The sequence below is a fragment of the Anolis carolinensis genome, unplaced genomic scaffold, assembly GCF_035594765.1.
Source record: "Anolis carolinensis isolate JA03-04 unplaced genomic scaffold, rAnoCar3.1.pri scaffold_7, whole genome shotgun sequence".
NCBI lineage: Eukaryota > Metazoa > Chordata > Lepidosauria > Squamata > Dactyloidae > Anolis > Anolis carolinensis.
The window spans coordinates 7569589-7593770 of NW_026943818.1; the positions used below are offsets into that span (position 1 = coordinate 7569589).

The 24182-nt window shown below is 41.5% G+C and overlaps 2 protein-coding genes across 2 annotated transcripts in view; both read left to right on the top strand.

The window, feature by feature from the left end:
- Positions 1 to 24139, top strand: LOC103281116 (uncharacterized). Its single transcript, XM_008121969.3, has 6 exons — positions 1 to 798; positions 4228 to 4440; positions 10205 to 10300; positions 16894 to 17421; positions 19343 to 19519; positions 21702 to 24139. The coding sequence occupies exons 2-6, from the start codon at positions 4434 to 4436 to the stop codon at positions 23279 to 23281; spliced, it is 2388 nt and encodes a 795-aa protein (XP_008120176.1). The 5' UTR covers positions 1 to 798; positions 4228 to 4433; the 3' UTR covers positions 23282 to 24139.
- LOC134293146 (uncharacterized) overlaps positions 23470 to 24182 on the top strand; it is a 20806-nt gene continuing 20093 nt past the window's right edge. The window contains exon 1 of the mRNA XM_062959807.1: positions 23470 to 23578. The gene's annotated coding sequence lies outside the window, so the exon portion shown is untranslated. The remainder of the gene's footprint in view (positions 23579 to 24182) is intronic.

The window sequence follows — 24182 nt, forward strand, 5'->3', positions numbered from 1 at the left end:
AGTAGTAGTAGTAGTAGTAGTAGTAGTAATTAAAGATTTCCCCTGACATTACTCTGGGGGTTGGTGTTCATCTTCATTTCTAAGCCAAAGAGCCGGCATTGTCTGTAGACTCCTCCAAAGTTGTGTGGCCACTGGCATGACTGCATGGCGCACTGTTACCTTCTCGCCAAAGCAGTACCTATTGATCTACTCACATTTGCATGTTTTCAAACTGCTAGGTTGGCAGAAGCTGGGGTTCACCCCCTCCCCGGATTTGAACCTGCAACCTTTTGGTCTGCAAATTCAGCAGCTCAGTGCTTTAACCCACTGCACCACTGGGGGGGCTCCACATATATGCATATTTGTGTGTGTGTGTGTATATATATATATATATATATATATATACTAGCTTGGGGACCCAGCGATGCCCAGGTTATTTGAAAAAGGCATTATTTGTATCTGAATGTTAAGTATTCTCAGTTTGGAGTGGGTGAACTACAATTCCCAGAATGGTGGGTGTGCTGGTACAGCTGTACCAGAACCTTCTACTTTACTTTATTGCTGCAAATGTTTGCATTCATAGGACAGGCCACCTTTCAATCACCATTAAGTTTGGTTCCGCCCCTTGTTCAGGGCTCTGGGAGGGAAGGAGCCATTTTTAAGTTAGTCTCACTTAGGAAGCTCATCTATAGGATGTAGACCAGCTCGTCCCGTAAAAAGCTTCATATTTCAAGAGCACCAGGGTTAAAGAACACCAGGGATAAAGACCGTCCGAGGATACAGAACAACACCACAGAAACATCTGCAAGCCATTGGCTGGTAGGTCCACTCAACAACCAGACGCACTTGGAGTTGGCAGTGGGTCCCAGACCAGCTAGGCCCAGATAACAGATAGCCTGGGAGGGGTTATAAGAGGGTTTTCACAGTTATTCAAAGCCCATCGTCTGTCCTGTGGGGACAAGACTCCTTGAAGATTTATTATTTGTTCGTCAATAAAGACTTCGTTATTTCTTTAAAGACTTCAAGGCCATCTTTTCAGGGAAATTCCTCAACAACCTTTCTTTAGGCACCCTGGCTTCCCGCTGGGCATAAAGCGTACGTCCTATATAATAGACAATCAGTCACAGGCCCAGCGCGTGACAGAACAGTGGGTCAAGCCTCCCCAAACCCTGCCGTATTATAAGTTGGCCATTTTGGGTCTGTGTCCCAAGTGTGGTCCAGATCCGTTGTTGGCTGGTCATTGCCTGGCTGCAGTGCTTTCTGGATGGGGGTGAACTACTACAACTCCCTGATTCCTGGGGCAATTGTCCTGAAACATCTGTCAGTATCCACAGTAGGCTATATTGAGTCTGTGTGCCAAGTTTGGTCCAGATCCATTGTTGGCTGGGCTCAGTGCTCTTTGAATGCAGGTGAACTACAACTCCCAAAATCAAGGCCTGTTCCCACAAACCTCTGCAGTATGTTCAGTTGGTCATGAGGCTTCTCCGTGTGAAGTTTGGTCCCGGTCCATTGTCAGTGGGGGGTCACTGTTTCTCTGGATGCAGGTGAACTATAACTCCCTTTTCCCCAAACTTGTCCAATATGTTTTGTTGGTTATGGGGGCTCAGTGTGCCAAGTGTGGTCCTGGTCCATCATTGGTGGGGTTCAAAGTGCTCATTCATTGCAGGTGAACTATAAATCCCAGTACCTACTACTCCCAAATGTCCAGGCCAATTCCCCTCCAAACCCACCAGTATTCAAATCTGGGCATATCGGGTCTGCATGGCAAGTTTGGTCCAGACCCATCATTGTTTGGGTTCATAGCGTTCTGGGTGTAGGTGAACTACAACTCCTCTACATTCCCCAGTAGGAGTGACAGTGCTCTGACTTGATGCGGGGTGAACTACAACTTCCACCATGTGGCGTCAATCCCCCAAACTCCTCCAGGAAGTGTAGTTGTGCTCTGCTTGTTCTGCAGACAGATTTGAAAGGGAAGGGCAGTGGGCGGGGTCATGCAAATTCCACACCAATGGAGAACCCTGGGATGCCTGCCTGTGGTGGAGGACAATGCAAAATCTAGGATGAAATGGTCCCCAAAGGAAAGCATTCCTTGGGTGGTGGGACGTAGTGTTTGGGGGGACATTGGCGGGGTTTGGCTACATGTTCATGGCGCTCGCTGTAACCGCAATGTCAGTGGAAAAGATTGACTTTCTGGCTACTCAGCACTGGGAACAAGTGCCTGTTTGTGGAGGCCGGAGGCTGTCTGTGTGAGTGGACACCCGTGCCACTTACACACATATGGGTTCTCACTTTTATTATGGATTTAGATAGATTAGATTTAGATAGATTTAGATATATATAGAGAGAGAGCTTTGGTTGTGGTACTGACATAACTACATCTTCGAATCAATGAAATACAGTAATACAAAAAAGCCAATTTTCGTGATCTATATTGCAGAAACTAAGCCTCCAATTGACTAGCTAGCTGCTACGAAATCACAAGCAAACCCACCGACCTAACTCATGCCAACATTATTAACCTGCACATACTACGCACAAATACAGAGGAATTTTTACAAACCTCACCCTGTTGATTTTGACCCCCATGTTATTCCACTTTCTTTAGATAGCCCTATAGAGCCACACTTCTACTTTGATAACATTCCTAAATCCTATTAAGTTTAACAATCTTTACCCATGTTTTTTATGATAGCACCAATTGGAAAGTAACCTTTATAACCGGGAGCAAACATCATGTTACACAGTGTTATTCAATCTGTAATTCCACATATCTCCAATTCATGGTTTCAGGAAGAGGTAGCAAAGATAGATAGAGAGAGAGAGAGAGAGAGAGAGAGAGAGAGAGAGAGAGAGAGAGAGAGGAGGGAGGGAGGGAGGGAGGGAGAGAGAGAGAGAGAGAGAGAGAGAGGAAGATAGATAGATAGATAGATAGATAGATAGATAGATACATAGATAGATAGATAGATAGATAGATAGATAGATAGATAGATAGGATAGATAGGATAGATAGGAAGATGGATGGATGGATGGATGGATGGATGGATGGATGGATGGATGGATGGATGGATAGATAGATAGATAGATAGATAGATAGATAGATAGATAGATAGATAGATAGATAGATAGATAGATAGATAGATAGAGATAGATAGGAAGATAGATATAGATAGGAAGATAGATAGATAATTGGAGGGACAAATAGATAGATAGATAGATAGATAGATAGATAGATAGATAGATAGATAGATAGATAGATAGATAGATAGATAGATAGATAGATGACAGATAGATAGAGATAGATAGGAAGATAGGAAGATAGATAGATAGATAGATAGATAGATAGATAGATAGATAGATAGATAGATAGATAGATAGATAGATAGATAGATAGATAGATAGATATAGATAGGAAGATAGATAGATAGATAGATAGATAGATAGATAGATAGATAGATAGATAGATAATTGGAGGGACAGATAGATAGATAGATGACAGATAGATAGAGATAGATAGGAAGATAGATATAGATAGATAGATAGATAGATAGATAGATAGATAGATAATTGGAGGGACAGATAGATGATAGATAGAGATAGATAGATGATAGATAGATAGATAGATAGATAGATAGATAGATAGATAGATAGATAGGAAGATAGATATAGATAGGAAGATAGATAGATAGATAGATTAGACAGACAGACAGATAGATTAGATAGTAGATTGGATAGATAACAATAATAATAATAATAATAATAATAATAATAATAATAATAATAATAATAATTTTATTTTTGTACCCCGCCACCATCTCCCCAGAGGGACTCGGGGCGGCTCACAGATATAAAACCAGCATACAGTGATATCAAATACAAATACCAAATATAAAAACACACAAATAAATTTTTAAAAAATCACAATTATTATAAAACATGAAAAACACAGCAATAAAAATGAGCTGGGCAATTGCACTGAGTGAAACTTGTAAACAAGAAGGAAGTTAAGGTGCTACAAGATCATGGGAAGAACCTTAAACTGGATGGATGGATGGATGGATGGATGGATGGATGGATGGATGGATGGATGGATGGATGGATGGATGGATAGATAGATAGATAGATAGATAGATAGATAGATAGATAGATAGATAGATAGATAGATAGATAGATAGATAGATAGATAGATAGATGATAGTTGTTCTGGGATGACCATGTCTAATGGTTAATGTATTTCTGGTTAATGGGCAGACTCCATGATAGTGCCATGGAGATGCTGCTTCGTGAACCGTGTGTGGGATGGCAACGGAAAAGGAAAAATACCCCCTACAGCTTTGGAAATAACAGGTTCCAACTTGCCTGTCCACCCAAAGGTAGGTGTTACGGTGCTCTTGAAAAGCTCTTAGTATCTTCCAAGACTAAGGCGATCGCTGACGGAAGGAACCGACTGGCCCAGCATGAAATGTAAGTGGCAAACTCAGTGTGAGATCATGATCAGAAGGTACCTCTAATCCAGGGGTCCCCAAACTAAGGCCCGGGGGCCAGATGCGGCCCTCCGAGGTCATTTACCTGGCCCCCGCCCTCAGTTTTATAATATAATATATTGTATATACATATAATATTGATAATAATATTATAATGTAATACAATATAACACTAATAATAATACCATATAATAATATTAATTATATATTCTATATTACATATAATATTACTAATAATATTACAGTATAGTGATATAGTTCAATATAGTAATATATAATGCTAATATTGTGCTATGCTAATAATATAATATATTGTATGTACATATAATTTGTAAGCCACTCTGAGTCCCCTTTGGGGTGAGAAGGGTGTGATACAAATGTAGTAAATAAATGCAGTAAATAAATAATAAATAAATACATTTTAGACTTAGGCTCGCCCAAAGTCTGAAATGACTTAAAGGCACACAACAACAACAACAACAACAACAACAACAACAACAACCCTAATTAACTTGATTATCTCATTGGCCAGAAGCAGGAGCATACTTCCCATTGAAATCCTGATAAATGTATGTTGGTTAAAATTATTTTTATTGTTAAATATTGTATTGTTCTTTCATTGTTCTTCTTGTTGTTGTTGTTTTTGCACTAAATAAGACATGTGCAGTGTGCATCGGAATTTGTTTGTATTTTTTTTTTCAAATGATAATCCGGCCCCTCAACAGTCTGAAGGATTGTGGACCGGCCCTCGGCTTAAAAAGTTTGAGGACCCCTGCTCTAATCCATATCTTTGCTACTCTATGTAGTCAGATGTCAAGATCTAGAACTCCATCTCCAGGTTGACATGTTTCCTGAGGTGTCTCTTTTTTTCCTTCCTTCCTTCCTTCCTTCCTTCCTTCCTTCCTTCCTTCCTTCCTTCCTTCCTTCCTTCCTTCCTTCCTTCCTTCCATGTTTGCAGGTCTTTGCAAATCCTATATACATATAGATATCTAGAGATTTCCATGTACCTGTATATCTGTACCTATATGTATACATTAATTTTATATATGAATTTCCCCTCACATGTTTGCAAGTCTCTGCAAGTCCTATAAAGATATAGTTCTCTCTATATAGAGCAATGTCTAGATAGATAGATATTAATATAGATATAGGCCTTTTAAATATGTATACACACACACACACACACAGATGTCTAGATAGATGTAAACATAGATAAATGGAGTTTGCAAACATTGCAGGAGGGAAATGCACATATATAGAGAGAGGATTTGCAAACTTTTCAGGGGGAAAATGCAAATGTGAAATTAGTATATATAATTACTAGCTGTGCCCGGCCACGCATTGCTGTGGCGTTGTCTGGTGGTGTTGGTGAGAATTTGTTGAGGTAGTGGTGGTATTGAATGTCTGTTGTATGATTGTCTTTATGTTTAGTATTAGATAATCTGTGGAAGAGGCCTAAGTGAGGCCTAACTGTGCCTGTCCCCTGGGCTGAGTAGGTTGCTAGGAGACCAAGTGGGCGGAACTTAGCCTTGTAACTGGCAGTAACTGAATAAAAACAATTATTCCTCTCCCTCCAATTAGGACTTTATTTTTCTTTTCTTTTTGTTGTATCAACCTAAAGCCATGAATGATGGGTTGTGTTGTCAAATTTTGAGGTTGGGGGGCCTGTAGTTTTGTTGTTTTGTCCGCTGCCGTGATGCCATCACTCTTTTATAGATATAGATAGAGTTGCTGCAGTGATTAAAAGCAACGACCAGAAAATGAATAAAATATTTTTTAAAAAATAAAAACTCTTTGCCTCCACGTTTCCTGTAGGTAAAGAGATAGAACCATCCGGTAAAGAAGGGAAAATCTTTACCTTGCCGCAGATATCCCTAGCTGAGTCTTCTGATAAAAGAGTTCTTCAGAGTTTCAAATTAGCTCAGATAAATTGTCACTCCCTTTCATAAAAGTCAGAACTTCGGACTGTTTAGGACTCTTAGTTTTTAGAAATTCTTAGCTAGTAACTCACAGAGCTACGTTATCAGGATGCTTCACTCGGGTACAGTTTGGCCACCCCATTTGTCCAATGGATCAATGGAATGGGAACTAATGGAGAAGGTGAAGCAGGGTCAGAAAAATATCTTGTGCCAGATCTGTCATTTCAATCCAGAATAACTTGATGCCCCAAAAGGTATCACATTCTGGAAGTTAAGCAGGACTTAACTTGGATGGGAGACCACCGATGCAGACCAGAGTATGGAAGTTAAGCAGAGCCAGCCCAAGTTAATACTCGGATGGGAGACCACCAGGCGCTGGAGGCAATGTTTCAGAGGAAGGAACTTGCAAAATAACGTCTTGAGAATTCCTTGCCTAACTAAGAACATTCCTTTTATCGCCAGGAGTCAATAAAAAGTAAAGGTTTTCCCCTGATGTTAAGTCTAGTCGTGCCCGACTCTGGGTGTTGGTGCTCATCTCCATTTCTAAGCTGAAGAGCCGGTGTTGTCTGTAGACACCTCCAAGGTCATGTGGCCGGCATGACTGCATGGAGTGCCATTACCTTCCCACCGGAGCAGTACCTATGGATCTACTCACGTTTGCATGTCCATAGACACCTCCAAGGTCATGTGGCCACTGGCATGACTGCGTGGAGTGCCATTACCTTCCCACCGGAGCAGTACCTATTGATCTACTCACGTTTGCATGTCCATAGACACCTCCAAGGTCGTGTGGCCACTGGCATGACTGCATGGAGTGCCATTACCTTCCCACCGGAGCAGTACCTATTGATCTACTCACGTTTGCATGTCCATAGACACCTCCAAGGTTGTGTGGCCACTGGCATGACTGCATGGAGTGCCATTACCTTCCCACCGGAGCAGTACCTATTGATCTACTCACGTTTGCATGTCCATAGACACCTCCAAGGTCGTGTGGCCACTGGCATGACTGCATGGAGTGCCATTACCTTCCCACCAGAGCAGTACCTATTGATCTACTCACGTTTGCATGTCCATAGACACCTCCAAGGTCATGTGGCCACTGGCATGACTGCATGGAGTGCCATTACCTTCCCACCGGTGCGGTACCTATTGATCTACTCACATTTGTATGTTTTCAAACTGCTAGGTTTGCAGGAGCTGGGGCTAATAGCAGGAGCTCACTCGACTCCCTGGATTCAAACCGCCAACCTTTCCAGCAGCAAATTGAGAAGCTCGGAGGTTATCCTCGCCCAAATTTTACCCAAGGCTGTGCCACCGGGGAGCTCCTCAGAAGTCAATAGGTGATTTAAATATACAACAAAAGATAGGGGAAAGTTGTATTTGCTATGATAAAAACAGCTTGGTCCCCAGTGCTGTTGAAGAAATGCAATGCAACGGAATGTTTCTATATTTGGACAAATCTTTCTCCTTGCAAAAAATAAAATAAAATTATGGACTTGTTTGTAGGAGCGTTGCCATGGGAGAGGGGCAATGAGATGAGAACATTTTGTCCAATTTTTGTCACCCCAATGAAAATTTCTTTCAGTCCCTAAATTTCTCTCACATTGCACTGATTTAAAGAGCGAACCACAGAAATCTGGAAGGAGGAACTAAGTTGTAGTAAAAGGTAAAGGTTTGCCCCTGACATTAAGTCCAGTCGTGTCTGACTCTGGGGGTTGGTGCTCATCTCCATTTCTAAGCCGAAGAGCCAGCGTTGTCCATAGACGCCTCCAAGGTCATGTGGCCATTGGCATGACTGCATGGAGCGCCGTTACCTTCCAGAGCGGTACCTATTGATCTACTCGCATTGGCATGTTTTCAAACTGCTAGGTTGGCAGGAGCTGGGGCTAACAGAGGGAGCTCACTCCGCTCCTGGGATTTGAACCTGGGATTTTTTGGTCCGCAAGTTCGGCAACTCAGCGCTTTAACACATTGTGCCACTGGAGGCCCCAACTAAGTTGTAATGAGAGAGAAATAGACAATTGGATAAATTCAATTACAGTAGAGTCTCACTTATCCAAGCTAAACGGGCCGGCAGAAGCTTGGATAAGCGAATATCTTGGATAATAAAGAGGGATTAAGGAAAAGCCTATTAAACATCAAATTAGCTTATGATTTTGCAAATTAAGCACCAAAACATCATGTTATACAACAAATTTGACAGAAAAAGTAGTTCAATACACAATAATGTTATGTTGTAATTACTGTATTTACGAATTTAGCACCAAAATATCACAATATATTGAAAACATTGACCACTAAAATGGCTTGGATTATCCAGAGGCTTGGATAAGTGAGGCTTGGATTAGTGAGACTCTACTGTAATAAAATAAAACATTTAAAGATAAAGGAAATGCAACACAAAATCCAGACAAAATGCTATTGAACGCCTGTGCAACTAGCCCATAAAACCAGAACCTCCGCAAAACAATGTTGGCACAACTGCAGGAAAACCGGAACATACACCCACATGTGGTGAGATTGCGAAAAAATACAAAAGTTTCACGAAACAATTAAGAAAGAAATGGAGGAGCTATTAGGAATAAAAATAGGTTGGAACAAGAGACAATTTTTCCTCCAGAAAATTGAAGGTGAAGGGGAAACTAAAAATTGGGAACGATTAATAAATTATATGTTAGATGCAATTAAAGCCTCAGTCGCCTTACGCTGGAAGGACCAAAACAAATGGGACATTAAAACATGGTATAAATATTTAGCAGACTACCTCCTCCAAGACTACATTAACAAAAGGAAAAGTTACTATAGAAAAGGCCAAATCAGAAAGACATGGGAGGCAAAATGGAAAGACTTAATTTACAGAATAAAGGGGAAAGACAAATATAAGGAACTAGCTGTGCCCGGCGTTGCTGTGGCAAAGTGGTGGTGGTATTGGTTAAAAATTGTTGTGTAATTTTTATTTGACTTTATTTGCATTTTTTTATTAATTTTATTGCAAGTTATATTTTTATTTATTATATTTTATTATTTTCTTGTATTATTTTTAGTTATTTTCTGTTATTATAGTATTTTATTGTATTAATTTTTTAGTGTTTTTAATAATTTTTTATTGGGTTGCTAGGAGACCAAGTTGGAGGAGCTTAGCCTTCTAACTGGCAGCAATTGGATAAAAGCAATTATTCCTCTCTCTCTAATTAGGACTTTATTTTTCTTTTCTTTTTGTTGTATCTTACTGGAGCCGTGGATGATGGGTTGTGTCGTCAAATTTCGAGGTTGTGGGGCCTGTAGTTTTGTTGTTTTGTGGGTCGCCGTGATGCCATCACTCTTTTATATATATAGATTAAACAAGATTATCCTCATGATCGAACAATTGTAATAAATATAGAAAATTTGTAAACTGTTCCTGGGGAGGGGAGGGAGGGAGAAAAATGAAGAAGAATGTAAACATGTGTTACCAATGGAAAATGTTCTGAAGGTTTGTATAATTTTACGAGGGGAATGAGAACACAGTGACTGTAACATTCGACGATTTCTTTGTCTCACTCTCTGTATTGCAAGAAAATTAGAATCTGTCGAAACATTTCATCGGGGAAGGTAGAATTCTTGTTTGGGGGACCTCGTAATTTAATGATGGGTTTTTACGAAGTCACGAGGAGAAGGAATCCAAGTGCGTGAAAGATATATGTGGGTCATAATAATACTTAGCTGGGTAGGGAGTTCTGGGAGAAATAGTGTTTTTGTTCTGAGACATATGATAAGACCTACACCAGGAATAGTGTGTGCTTTGTCCGGGTGAAATAATAACGCCTTTCTTTGACGTTGCAGCGATCCTTGGCCTTGCTTTGGTTTGGAACGCAGTACAGCTTTCGAGACCCCAGTGCGTCCTTGAAAAGGAGTATTTCTGCTCTTCCATTCCAAATGGTGAGTTTCCACCCAAAGAATTACAAGTGTCAACATTTGAATGGAGAAAGTCTTACGCTGTTGAACACCAACCAAAGTCCGTAATTTGCACATGGATGGTCACAGATTCAGTCCCCATCTTCTAGCAAGGGTAATAATAATAATAATAATAATAATAATAATAATAATAATAATAATAATAATAATAATAATGCTGGATTTCGTATCACAAAATCACAAATCAAACACTTCCCAAGTGTCTAGGACTGTGTGATGTATTTTTGGATGATGCTGCAGATCCCAGCAGGGTGGCCTTTTGCAGTTGGCAGATCATAATTTTGTCAATGTCTATTGTTTCCAAATGCCAGCTGAGATCTTTTGGCACGGCACCCAATGTGCCCATCACCACCGGGACCACCTGCACTGGTTTCTGCCAGAGTCTTTGAAGTTCAATCTTGAGGTCCTGATAGCGGCTGAGTTTTTCCTGTTGTTTTTCATCAATGCGACTGTCACCTGGGATGGCAACATCAATGATCCAAACCTTTTTCTTTTCCACAACTGTGATGTCTGGTGTATTGTGTTCCAGAACTTTGTCAGTCTGGATTCGGAAGTCCCGCAGTATCTTTGTGTGCTCATTCTCCAAGACTTTTGCAGGTTCGTGATCCCACCAGTTCTTTCCTGCTGGGAGATGGTACTTGAGGCATAAGTTCCAATGGATCATTTGGACCACATAGTTGTGCCTGTGTTTGTAGTCTGTCTGTGCGATTTTCTTACAGCAGCTGAGGATATGATCAACGGTTTCATCGGCTTCCTTGCACAGTCTGCATTTTGGGTCATCAGCTGATTTTTTGATCTTGGCCTGAATTGCCTTTGTCCTGATGTCTTGCTCCTGGGCTGCAAGGATCAGGCCTTCTGTCTCCTTCTTCAGGGTCCCATTCGTGAGCCAGAGCCAGGTCTTCTCCTTATCAGCTTTTCCTTCAATTTTGTCAAGGAACTTTCCATGCAATGTTTTGTTGTCCCAGCTGTCAGCTCTAGTTTGTAGTGCGGTTTTCTTGTACTGGTTTTTTGTCTGCTGTGCTTTGAGGAGTTTCTGATTTTTGACTTCAATCAAAGCAGGTTCTTCACTTTGCTTTACATATTCTGCCAGGGCAATATAATAATAATTTATATAATACAGTAGAGTCTCACTTATCCAACACTCACTTATCCAACATTCTGGATTATCCAACGCATTTTTGTAGTCAATGTTTTCAATACATTGTGATATTTTGGTGCTAAATTCGTAAATACAGTAATTACTACATAGCATTACTGCGTATTGAACTACTTTTTCTGTCAAATTTGTTGTATAACATGATGTTTTGGTGCTTAATTTGTAAAATCATAAACTAATTTGATGTTTAATAGGCTTTTCCTTAATCCCTCCTTGTTATCCAACATATTCGCTTATCCAACATTCTGCCGGCCCGTTTATGTTGGATAAGTGAGACTCTACAGTAATAATAGTAATAATAATAATAATAATAATAATAATAATAATAATACAGGGTTGTTGTATGTCTTTCGAGCTGTGTGGCCATGTTCCAGAAGTATTTTCTCCTGACGTTTTGCCCACATCTATGGCAGGCATCCTCAGAGGTTGTGAGGTATGGATAAACTAAGTAAGGAAAAGAAAGAATATATATCTGTGGAGAGTCCAGGGTGTGGCAAGAGTCCTTTGTCACTGGGAAGCCAGCATGAATGTTTCAGTTAATCACCCTCATTAGCATTGGAAAGGTTTTTGTCTCTTGCCTGGGGGCATCCTTTGTTCAGTCATTAGCTGTCCTCTGCCCTCAGAGTGTTGGTCCCCATCTACTGTTTTGATTTTAGAGTTTTTAAATACTGGTAGCCAGATTTTGTTCATTTTCATGGTTTCCTCCTTTCTGTTGAAGTTGTCCAAATGCTTGTGGATTTCAATGGCTTCTCTGTGTAGTCTGACATGATAGTTGTTGCAGTGGTCGAGCATTTCTGTGTTCTCAAATAATATCCTGTGTCCAGGCTGGTTCATCAAGTGCTCTGCTATGGCTGATTTCTCTGGTTGAATTAGTCTGCAGTGCCTTTCATGTTCTTTGACTCTTGATTAACTGAAACATTAATGCTGGCTTCCCAGTGACAAAGGACTCTTGCCACACCCTGGACTCTACACAGATATATATTCTTTCCTTTCCTTACTTAGTTCATCCATGCCTCACAACCTCTGAGGATGCCTGCCATAGATGTGGGCGAAACGTCAGGAGAGAATACTTCTGGAACATGGCCACACAGCCCGAAAGACATACAACAACCCTGTGATCCCGGCCATGAAAGTCTTCGACAACACAATAATAATACACTTTATTTATATTCCGCTTTATCTCCCCGAAGGGACTCAGATTGGATTATAGAAACATATATAAGGCAAACATTCAGTTTCTTTTACACAACGACATACACTACACAGACAAGGTAAATTTCTTCCCCTTTTTCATCTCTGGCATCTGGAGGCGATGCTCAACTCCGGCCATGGGGAAGTGCTCTTGTTCCATTTTTCCATGCCGAGGAGCCTGTTCTTGTAGACATATCTCCGATAGTGTTGCTGACATGTTTTGCATATCTGCATGGAGTAATAATAATAATAATAATAATAATAATAATACTTTAATTTTTTTTTATCCCACCACCATCTACCCTAAGGGACTCGGGGCAGCTAACATGGGGCCAAGCCCAAAACAGAAACAGTACCCAAGGCAGTACCTATTGATCTACTCACATTTATTTATTTATTTATTTATTTATTTACAGTATTTATATTCCGCCCTTCTTTCTCACCCTGAAGGGGACTCAGGGTGGATCACATTATATACCTATAGGGCAAACATTCAATGCCCATATACACATAGAACCGAGACAGAGACAGACGCAGAGGCAATTTAACCTTCTCCTGAGGGGATGTTCGATTCTGGCCACAGGGGGGAGCAGCTGCTTCATCATCCACTGTGACGGCACTTCCTCATTCCAACGTTGTAAATTAGTTAAATTTGCCTCCCCACTTTATAAGTGGTACCTTATTTCCTACTTCCTATTATTTCCATCATCACAAATTGGTGGCAGCGTCGGGATTCCGTGTAACACCTGTTTAGTGCCTTAAGATCGCTTAGAGAAGAAAATTGTGAGGTAAAATTTGACAGAAATGGCTACTAGACGACAGAAAAAAGTTGCTGAAGAAGCAGGTGCATAGGAAGAGAGTTCAGATTCTGAACAAACATCGGTGTCAGAAATGACTCTTAAATATAGACTGGAGATGAGGAAGTTAGAAATGGAGGAAAGAGAAAGAAAATTTCAGGCTGAAGAAAGAGAAAGACAATTTCAGGCTGAAGAAAAAGAAAGAGAAAGACAATTTCAGGCTGAAGAAAAAAAAGAGAGAGAGATGTGTCAGGGTATTGTGTATTGTGAAATGTTAAAATCAATCTGGATTCAGCAATTATGGAGTTAATGAGAGTCTGCTATGATTGATGTATCACAGGACCAATGGGGTCAAGTGTGTTTTGACCGGGACTTACTATCTTGTTTCCTGTGGAATGCGGAGTGTGTTTTTTCCTGTGTCGAGCCGAGAACAGCGATGAGCAATGTGCTGTGTGTGTGCATGGGTGCTTTCGGCAAGCACTCATGGAGGAAAGGACTGAATTGACTCTATTTGTATATAGATCATGTAAATAAAGTTTAGTCAACAGTTGGACTTCATCTGCTGGAGTGAGTTTATCCAGTGCTGTTTTCCACACGGGGAAACAGTCTGGAGAGAAGGAGGTGAACCGGGATGGTGAATTTTTTGGATTTCACTCTGCTACCCATCATCCCCGCTGACAAGATGGAACTAAGAAGAATGGAGATAGAGTTAGAAAAACAGAGGTTAACACTATCTCAATCACATATCAATACCCAGGAAGGGGACTCTAGAGCTGAGGCATCAGACATGATTCTGAAGAGATTCCCTAGGTATAATAAGGACGATGATGTGGAAAAGTTTTTAATTTCATTTGAAAGGTTCTGTAAGGATTTCGAAGTTAGTGAGGAGAAGTGGATGATTTATTTGAGACCTCAAATTAGCAGGAAACAGCAATCACAAATTGGCTATCATAACATCACATCACCATCACAATCATCATTCAATCATTCCTCTATCTCAAATTGGTGGCAGCGGTGGGATCAAAAGTATTCTTCCCTGTCACATCATCATCACAAAAGTATTCCTCCCTGTCACATCATCTATCACAAATGATAGATGCAACTATCTTTCAGGTTGCTAGGTCAGCATGGAGCAGGGGCTATTTTTAAAAAAATGTATTTGACAGGTGCTCACCCCGCCACGGGCTGGCCTCGAACTCATGACCTCATGGTCAGAGTGATTTATTGCAGCAGGCTGCTCACCAGCCTGCACTGCAACCCGGCCCTGGAATGCATGCATTCGAACTGCTAGGTTGGCAGAAGCTAGAGCTGATGGTCAGGAGCTCACCCCAACTTGCGACTTTGAACTGTCTACCCTGTGGTTAACAGATTTCATGTAGCTAGAGGTTTATCCCACTGTGCTACTGAGACCCCTAGGTTAGGAATATAATCCTTGGGATACACACCACACAATTATATTGCTGTTATACAATTGTGATGACAGCATCCAATGGAAGACAGGAAATTATTGGTGGGTAACATAGTAAACAATAGAGTCACTTGGAGGATGTGAACTAAAAGATACCATCTGAAAATGAAATGACTATAATTTTTTGTGATGGGACTATAAGAGGAAATTCTTAGCACAGCAGGCTAAACAAATAACATTTCCATCAATGAGTTCAAGATGGTCTGTGAACATCTAAGTGGGGAATCGAACCTGGATCTCTCAAATGATCAGGCTGGGCTTAGAACAGCGAACTAAACCGCTAGCTGTAGAAGGTTCTGTCGATTAAAAGGTTGGCAGTTCGATTCTTGGTTGGGGTGAGCACCTGCCATCAGCCCCAGCTCACCTGCCCACCTAGCAGGTCGAAAGCAGAAATGCAAGTAGATAAATAGGTACCGCTTTAACAGGGAGGTAACAAAGGTACCCTTAAGGGCATCAATCAGAGGAAAGCTCCTCGGCATGGAAGATGGAGCGACAGCATCCCACCATGGCCGGAGTTGAGCACAGCCTCCAATATGACGGAAATAAGAGGAGAAAAACTGCCTTTACCTCTGTTTGTGTCCTTGATAATTCTATAGTCTTCTTCACTTCACTTCACTTCACTTTATTTCTTAATTAGTCGCTCTCCGCCAGAGTGCTCCGAGCGACTTACAATTTAAAATATCATTCCACAATAGAAAAACATTTAACATAAAAACATTCAACATAAAACATTCAACAGTGACTATTTCTGAGCCTGAATATATTGCACAAGATTTCCCTAGCCTAAAATGATACATTTTAATATATTGGGTTTATGGTTCCCGTCCCCTTGATCTGGTCATGTAAGTGTGATTTATTGTTATAATTGTATTATTTTACCTTGTTTAATAATGTGTATTATGTTGTTATGTAATGTTTGTGTTGCTTTTATGACTGTAAACCGCCCTGAGTCCCATCCGGGAGATAGGGTGGTATATAAATAAAGTATTATTATTATTATTATTATTATTATTATTATTATTTGGCAAATTAGATCTGATTTACTTAAATGCATTTGAATATAATCGTATGTTTGTTCTGTAAGCCGCTTCGGGGTGAGAAGGGCAGAGTATAAATACTGTGAGTAAATAATTTAATATTCCGTATCACTTAGGATGTCCCTCCTGCCAAAACAAAGTTTTTGCAGTTTAATAAACTTTGTCCATGTTTATGGAACCATTAGGAAATGACATTGTTAACCCAGGAACATTAATCATAGTGTTACATACCCTGTTTCCCTGAAAATAAGACATCCCCAGAAAATAAGACCTAGTAGAGGTTTTGCTGAATTGCTAAATATAAGGCCTCCCCCAAAAGTAAGACAGTAAAGTTTTTGTTTGGAAGCATACAGGATCGGTAAATGTACATGCCATAGATTGTTGTACATGGAAATAAAGGTAGTAACAAGAAATAATAATAATAATATAATAATAACTTTATTCTTGTATCCCACCTCCATCTCCCAGAAGGGACTCTGGGCAGCTTACACAGGGACAAGCCCAACAACAACATAAATTTACATACGAACAGAAATTTAAAACAGTAATTTAAAAACAGTATAGCAATAAAATATAATATAGACATTCTTGAAAGGATTCACAGTTTGGATACGCTGGTTTGTGATGACCACTACTGTACAGTAGATAATAAATTTTCATTTTTAAAAAATTCAAACATAAATGTGAATTATAATACATCCCCTGAAGATAAGACCTAGTGCATCTTTGGGAGCAAAAATTAATATTAGACACTGTCTTATTTTCGGGGAAACAGGGTAGTTTGGGCACAAGCTGCATAGGGTTTTAGAGTTCCTAAGGATAATGGCAATTGCAGGCTTCTGTAGAGACAACCAAAGATACCCCAGGATGAAATTCTTGGGCACAATATGACTCATGTCTTCTTCTAGATTTTCCCGAAGGGCTGACGTCCATCCTCTTTGTGGTGACCAACCTTGGGGTGATCAACTCAACCGTCTTCAGCAGCCCAAGCTTGGCGTCGGTCACTAGTCTCGCCCTGGCCAACAGTGGCATCACAGACATCGAAGCCGGAGCCTTCCACGCCTTCCAAAGCCTCACGAAACTCAGCCTGTATCAGAACAGCTTAACCCGCGTGTCGGCTTCATGGCTTTCCAACCCGGGACGGTTAGAAAATCTAACTGCGGCTCAGAACTTCATCGTTCACATTGGACCCGACATGTTCTCCGGTTTGTCCAACCTCGTCGCACTGAACTTGGCCAACAATTGGATCCGTGACGTTGCCAGAGGAAGTTTTAAGGACCTGGCCAAGCTGAAATTTATTGACCTCTCTGGCAACCGTTTGGCGGTTTTAAGGAGAGCCGTGTTCGATGGACTAACAATGCTCCCGGCTATGAAGCTGGGCGGCAATCCATGGAATTGCTCCTGCGAACTTCAAGATTGGGGATTGTTCCTTCAAGGTATATAAATATGGTGAGTCTCAGTTGTACGAGGGTTGAATGAAAAGTAATGCCTCCACCTTTGTAACTCCCCAACAGATGGAAGTAGTGGTATGTGGCAGGTCCTGACTCTACTTGACAGTTCCATTCAGCGGGAAGCCTTAGCATTGAACGGTTGTGTTGTTAAAGTGCGAAGTATGGAACCCTGCGCGGACGGAGAAGCCTTAGCATTGAACGGTTGTGTTGTTAAAGTGCGAAGTATGGAACCCTGCGCAGACGGAGAAGCTGTAGCATTGGACGGTTGTGTTGTTAAAGTGCGAAGTATGGAACCCTGCACAGACGGGGAAGCCTTAGCATTGAACGGTTGTGTTGTTAAAGGGCGAAGTATGGAACCCTGCACAGACGGGGAAGCCGTAGCATTGGACGGTTGTGTTGTTAAAGTGCGAAGTATGGAACCCTGCACAGACGGAGAAGCCTTAGCATTGAACGGTTGTGTTGTTAAAGTGCGAAGTATGGAACCCTGCACAGACGGGGAAGCCTTAGCATTGAACGGTTGTGTTGTTAAAGGGCGAAGTATGGAACCCTGCACAGACGGGGAAGCCTTAGCATTGAACGGTTGTGTTGTTAAAGTGCAAAGTATGGAACCCTGCACAGACGGGGAAGCCTTAGCATTGAACGGTTGTGTTGTGAAAGTGCAAAGTATGGAACCCTGCGCAGACGGGGAAGCCTTAGCATTGAACGGTTGTGTTGTTAAAGAGCAAAGTATGGAACCCTGCGCAGACGGGGAAGCCTTAGCATTGGACGGTTGTGTTGTTAAAGAGCAAAGTATGGAACCCTGCACAGACGGGGAAGCCTTAGCATTGGACGGTTGTGTTGTTAAAGAGCAAAGTATGGAACCCTGCGCAGACGGGGAAGCCTTAGCATTGAACGGTTGTGTTGTTAAAGAGCAAAGTATGGAACCCTGCGCAGACGGGGAAGCCTTAGCATTGAACGGTTGTGTTGTTAAAGAGCAAAGTATGGAACCCTGCGCAGACAGGAAAGCCTGAGCATTGAACGGTTGTGTTGTTAAGGTGCAAAGTATGGAACCCTGCACAGACGGTCGGTCAATATGACTTAAGCAACGTGCAGTAATTGAATTCTTGACAGCAAAAGGTGTCACCCCAAAGGAGATTTTATGGTGTTTATGGGGATTGTGTGGATGTGAGTCCTGTGCATCGTTGGGCGAGTAAGTTTAAAGATGTTGAAGTGGGAACATCTGACTTGCGTGACAAACAAAGAGTTGGATGTCCTGTGACAGCAACCACCGAGTTTCACAAGCAAAAGGTTGACAGACTGATTCAGGACAATTGTCGTATCACTCAGAGAGAAATTTCAAGCATGATCGGCATTTCACAAGACTGTGTGGGTCACATTATTGCTTTGCTTGGCCATCGGAAGATCTGTGCACGATGGGGACTGCGAGACGCTGGTTGCGGAAACAGAGTGTGAACTTCTTCCGTGACGCCTTCAGAAGACTTGTCCATCGTTGGCGGAAATGATCCAATTGTCTGGTGATTATGTGGAAAAGTGAATAGTGGTAGTTAAAGAGCACATTCTAAGGATTATTTCTGCATTATTTATTAAAATATTCCCATCCAAACCCAAGTCACGAAGGTGGAGGCATTACTTTTCATTCAACCCTCGTAGCTGTAAGACTGGGGGGTGGTTGGACCAAATGGCTAGTGTCCACCCAATCCATTACTAAAAGGGGGTTGTATCTCAATAAGGGTGACTATGTCGCTTGTAACTCTTTTCTCCCAAGCTCTGGCCATATTTGGAAGGCCTCAACTTGGTTGAAAGTTTTGGAGGTCAACCAACATTACATAATAGAGCTGGGCACTGTTGGTATTAGAAATGCACATCCATTGATATGAGGTATTGTGGGTTTTGTGTGTTTCCACAGAGATGATCAATGCATCCCTGTTGGAAGACGCTCCGGACGTTGTGTGCCACACTCCGCCGAGCCTTCAAGGAGTCCACGTTTGGAACATCTCAGACTTCAAGTGTTCATCTGGTCGCCTTCCATCTTCTGGGAATGCCTTCCATAAAGTGGGATTGCCAGCTTTGCTAGCCTGCTTAGGTACGCTTAAGTACATCATTTTGGGCCATAATTCCGATGCAGGACATTTCTTAGACATCTCTGTTATCACTGTATTGAGTGGGAATACCTTAAATCCAATTGCAAATCCCAACTATTTATTTATTTATAGTATTTATATTCTGCCCTTCTCACCCCAAAGGGGACTTACAATGCACAATGCAAACATTCAGTGCCATTAGACATATAGACAGACACAGAGGAAATTTAACATTTTTCAGCTTCCGTTTTTCATGAGAATGTGCTCCATTCTGTCCACGTCCGACACTGAGTCCTTGATGGTAGTACTTCCTCATTCTTTCTGCACGCCGCAGGAGGTTTTAATGATGTCGTAAATTAGTTAAATTAGTCTCCCCGCATAAAGCAATACCTAAATTTTCTACTCGATGGATGCAACTGTCTTTCGAGCTGCTTAGGTCAACAGTGAGCTAGGCTATTAATGGTCAGGAGCTCAATCCGACCCGGGCTTCGATCCCATGACCTCTTGGCTACTAACCAGCTGCGCCACAGTCTGGTCCTGAAGTCAACGCTTTTGTAAATCCCATTGACTCAACAGGTCTATTCAATATAGCATGTGGTTGGCGGGTTTCATGTGGTCATAGGTTCTCCAACCCTCCAATTCAACCTATACATAAATCAACATAGTAGGCCTCCACCTTCATCATAATGTAGGGCATAGGTCCCATTGAAGAGTATGTGTGAGTCCAGGAATATAAATACTGCAAATCAATAAACATTTCTCCTAGTGGAACATTTCTCCTACTTCTCATCTTGAATATGCTTGTTGGTTGGTTGGTCGGTTGAATATGTTTTTATTGTATTTTATATGCTTTGTTTTATATGTTTTAAATGCATTTTTTCTGCTGTATTTTGAGCCATGTGAGCCACCTCGAGTCCCTCGGGGGAGATGGGGCGGGATATAATAATGATAATAATAATAATAATAATAATAATAATAATAATAATAATAATAATAACAACAACAACAACAACAAGAACAACAACAAGAACAACAACTTTATTATTATTATTGATACAAAGCAGAGTGTAGTGTCTCAGAGACCCTCGAGTCATGACCCTGTAGCCATTATGGATCAGACCGAAGAAGATATGGGGTTTGTGCCGACTCAGCAAGATTCAGCTCCCTTCCAGATGTCCCCTGTTGACAGTTTTAGCCCACAGTTAATTACAAAGGCCCTTGAGCCAGAGCCCGGTTCGCCAGAGAGCGCTCCTTTTGACCGAAGATTGTTTTGGGAAACATCTCGCTCGGAGAAGCAGAATCAGAGAAAAAGCGCTAGATTAGCGGAGAGAGCAAGCGCTAATTAAACCAGTTCCCTTGAGAGTTTCCCGGGAGGGTTGCATCTGGCAAGTTGTTGACTTTAGTCCACTTTCCCTTGGGAAAGAGTGTTCAGACACCTGGTTTGAGGGGAGATTGTAGTCCCATAAAAGTTCTGGGCGCAGACTGACCTTTGCGGTGTCAACATGTCAGTTGAGGAATTCACATCGACTCTAGTTTCTGCAGCGCGCTACTCTCGAGTAGACCGGGCATTGCATCTCGTCTCCCTGCCAAGCCTGGACAGCGATTCAGCTCTACCACGACTAACTTTGCCTTGCCTTGTATCCTAGCCTCGGAACTGAATCCTGGAACTCTTTGACAGACCTTGCTATAATCCTCACTCAAACAGCCTAGAAGTTTGAGTGTGTTTCGGTTATTGGATTTAAAACTTTGAACTCTAATACTGGACATCTGCTTTCACATTACTGGACTATATTTGACCTTTTCTGAAAGGACTATTGCTGGACTATATACTCTGCTTATTTTTGTTAGTCTCCTTTATTTCTTTAATAAAGATATTAGATTGTTTATTGGCCTCTGTGTCTGGTTCCCAGTGCTCACGCTGCCCTGAGGCGTCACACAGAGTATGACACAGCAAACGAGATGTATATGCTGGATTTCATATCACAAAATCACAAGTCAACCACTTCCAAAGTAGTAGCAGTTGTTGTTGTTGTTGTTGTTGTTGTTGTTACAGTATTATTAATCTTATTAATCAATAATTATTAATTTATTATTATTATTATTATTATTATTATTATTATTATTAGAAAAAATGTATCTCTAAAAATGTATTGTATTTTTAAACTTTCTTTCTTTTTTTGGCAGTGTTTATTTCACTTCTTGCGCTGATTATTTGGATCTGGACAGCAAAGCGTAATAACAAGCAAGTTCGCCCAAGCAAGGACATTGTCGATCCAGTCATTGGTGCAAAATCAACTAATTGTGTTGATTCTGAGTGTCAACAATCTAACAAACAATTTAAAACTTCTCAGATAGGCACAGTGTCTAGAAACATGAGGCTAAAAGTCCGGGCCAAGTCGGCATCTGCCATTCTGCTGCAAACGGAGTTCTACCAGAGACGACAACAGATCTCCTGTTCCACTGACCCCAAATGGGACCCTGTGACAACAACGCCATATGTGTCACTGAATAACAAAATGTACCTTGGAAGGGACAATTTGGATAACTTTATGGAGGTTCGGAATTACCAGATGTTGGAAACGGGCAATAGAGAGGAATTTGAGAGTTGTTACAATGTCGGCTCGTTCCTGACCGAAGTATGTATAGAAACACCTGGGATGGAAGCAGAAGCAGAAACAGAAGCCACAAACCCAACACTGCAAGGTTATGGGTTTTCAGAAAGGCTTGAGGATCAAAATGACACTGATAATCCAGAGCCCTTCTTATATTTAAGCATTGCCACAGCTCCCAAAGAACAAGTTGATGTCAACCCACCAGAAGATCGGATTCCAAAACCAAATGGAAACAACTCCACCGTTTTGAAGCGAACGTTGACCTGGCCTTACGAAAGGAAGTTCTGGGACCAGAGTTCCCATATGTTGAACATTCGAGGATCCTTCAGAGCACAGCTCTTGATACCTTCTCCTCATTTAGGTGGGACGGCCCATTCTGGTGAAAGAGAAGGTGAGGAAGCATGGCTACCGATCCATCCCTGGAAAGAGCATGACAATGGCGAACATCAAGTCAAGGGAGAGGCAACACAGCTTCCAGAAGAAGACAATAGAGAGACAATAGGGACTGGAACGTATGATCCTACCCACCCAAGGAAGGATGGTCAAAGAGGTTGTGGTGGATCTCAACTGGAACCAACCAACGAGACACACAATAGAGAGACAATAGGGACTGGAACGTATGGTCCTACCCACTCAAAGAAGGATGGTCAAAGAGGTCGTGGTGGATCTCAACTGGAGCCAACCAATGAGACACACAATAGAAAGACAATAGGGACTGGAACATATGGTCCTACCCACCCAAGGAAGGATGGTCAAAGGGGTTGTGGTGGATCTCAACTGGAACCAACCAAACAGATAGAGTTTCTCGTTCAGAAAGAACCAGAGGTAGCAGTTAGAGGATTTGTACCTTCCTCACAGTCTAGAGTCAACACAACCCAACACCCTACCAGTATCAAGAATATCCAGTTTCCCAAACCAGTGTCTTCTCAGTCCAGGGCTCGCCATGTTGTCCATCTATCTCCAGGCTCATCCGTTGATGCTGCTACTGCAAGTTCTTCCTACAATGATACAGTCTCACTGGAAAGCAGTGAAAACAACTATATGAACCTGCTGCACGAAGTTGTGGAGAACCGTGGGAGATGGACCAGAGAACGATGGAAACAGAATCGACGGATGCGCTCAGTTCACCAGTCTGTATGCAAATCCAAGTAGACCACCATATGTGTGTAGATGACAGTGTATTTATTAGTATTGTCCTCTTATATTTCCATTCTTCAATAACTGATGTGGACAGGAGAAGATCGTCTTCCTCACAATGCTACGTTCTAGAACGTCTTGGGCATATTCTGAGGAGACATTCTGAAGGTGAGAAGTCCTGTGCTGAGCATCTTGCGTGTACCTTTCACAATGTTTCTCCAGACGTGGTCTTCTGCCTTCTGGGAGACTCAATCGTTCACCACGCTTCCTTCCAAAACTACCTTCAGAATTGGCCAACCTGGATGTAGAACAGTAAGGCTTAAGCTGGATGGCGCTTTGGAGGACAACGTCCCATCATCCCTTGCCTGAATGAAAGAACTTCTGGTTGGAGAGTATGGGGATTGTTGGTTTGGGGGTTGGATGTTGTGGAGCAATGTTATGCATATGTCAGTATATCAAAGAGACATCATTTATGTTTGTCAACATAGGTTTGTGAATGGGGTCTGCTTCTCCTAACGCATGGAGCATCTCATAGGTTGCAATCTAGAAAAGTTTGTGACATATACCTCCATTTAGATACCACAAAATTCTATACCAAAACATCTACCCCTTCCCTAGATTTGTCCAAAGGTAGAGATATGACTTGGATTAAAGACAAAAGGAACAGCCAAAACCCATGCTCTATTCTTTCTGATGAACCTCTTTCACACTCATTGACTCCAACTGGATGCATTTGAATTGAGTTGAATCATACCTTGATTGTACTTTGAATTGATGGACAAGTGAATCATGCCTCAATTGCTTTCTCTTGTTTGTTGCACTGAAACCTAGTGAGATAATAAATATTTTCTTGAATAAATAGGCTTACAGAGAGACGTCTGACGTGTTTCCTTATCACCAATGTATCTAATTGTTA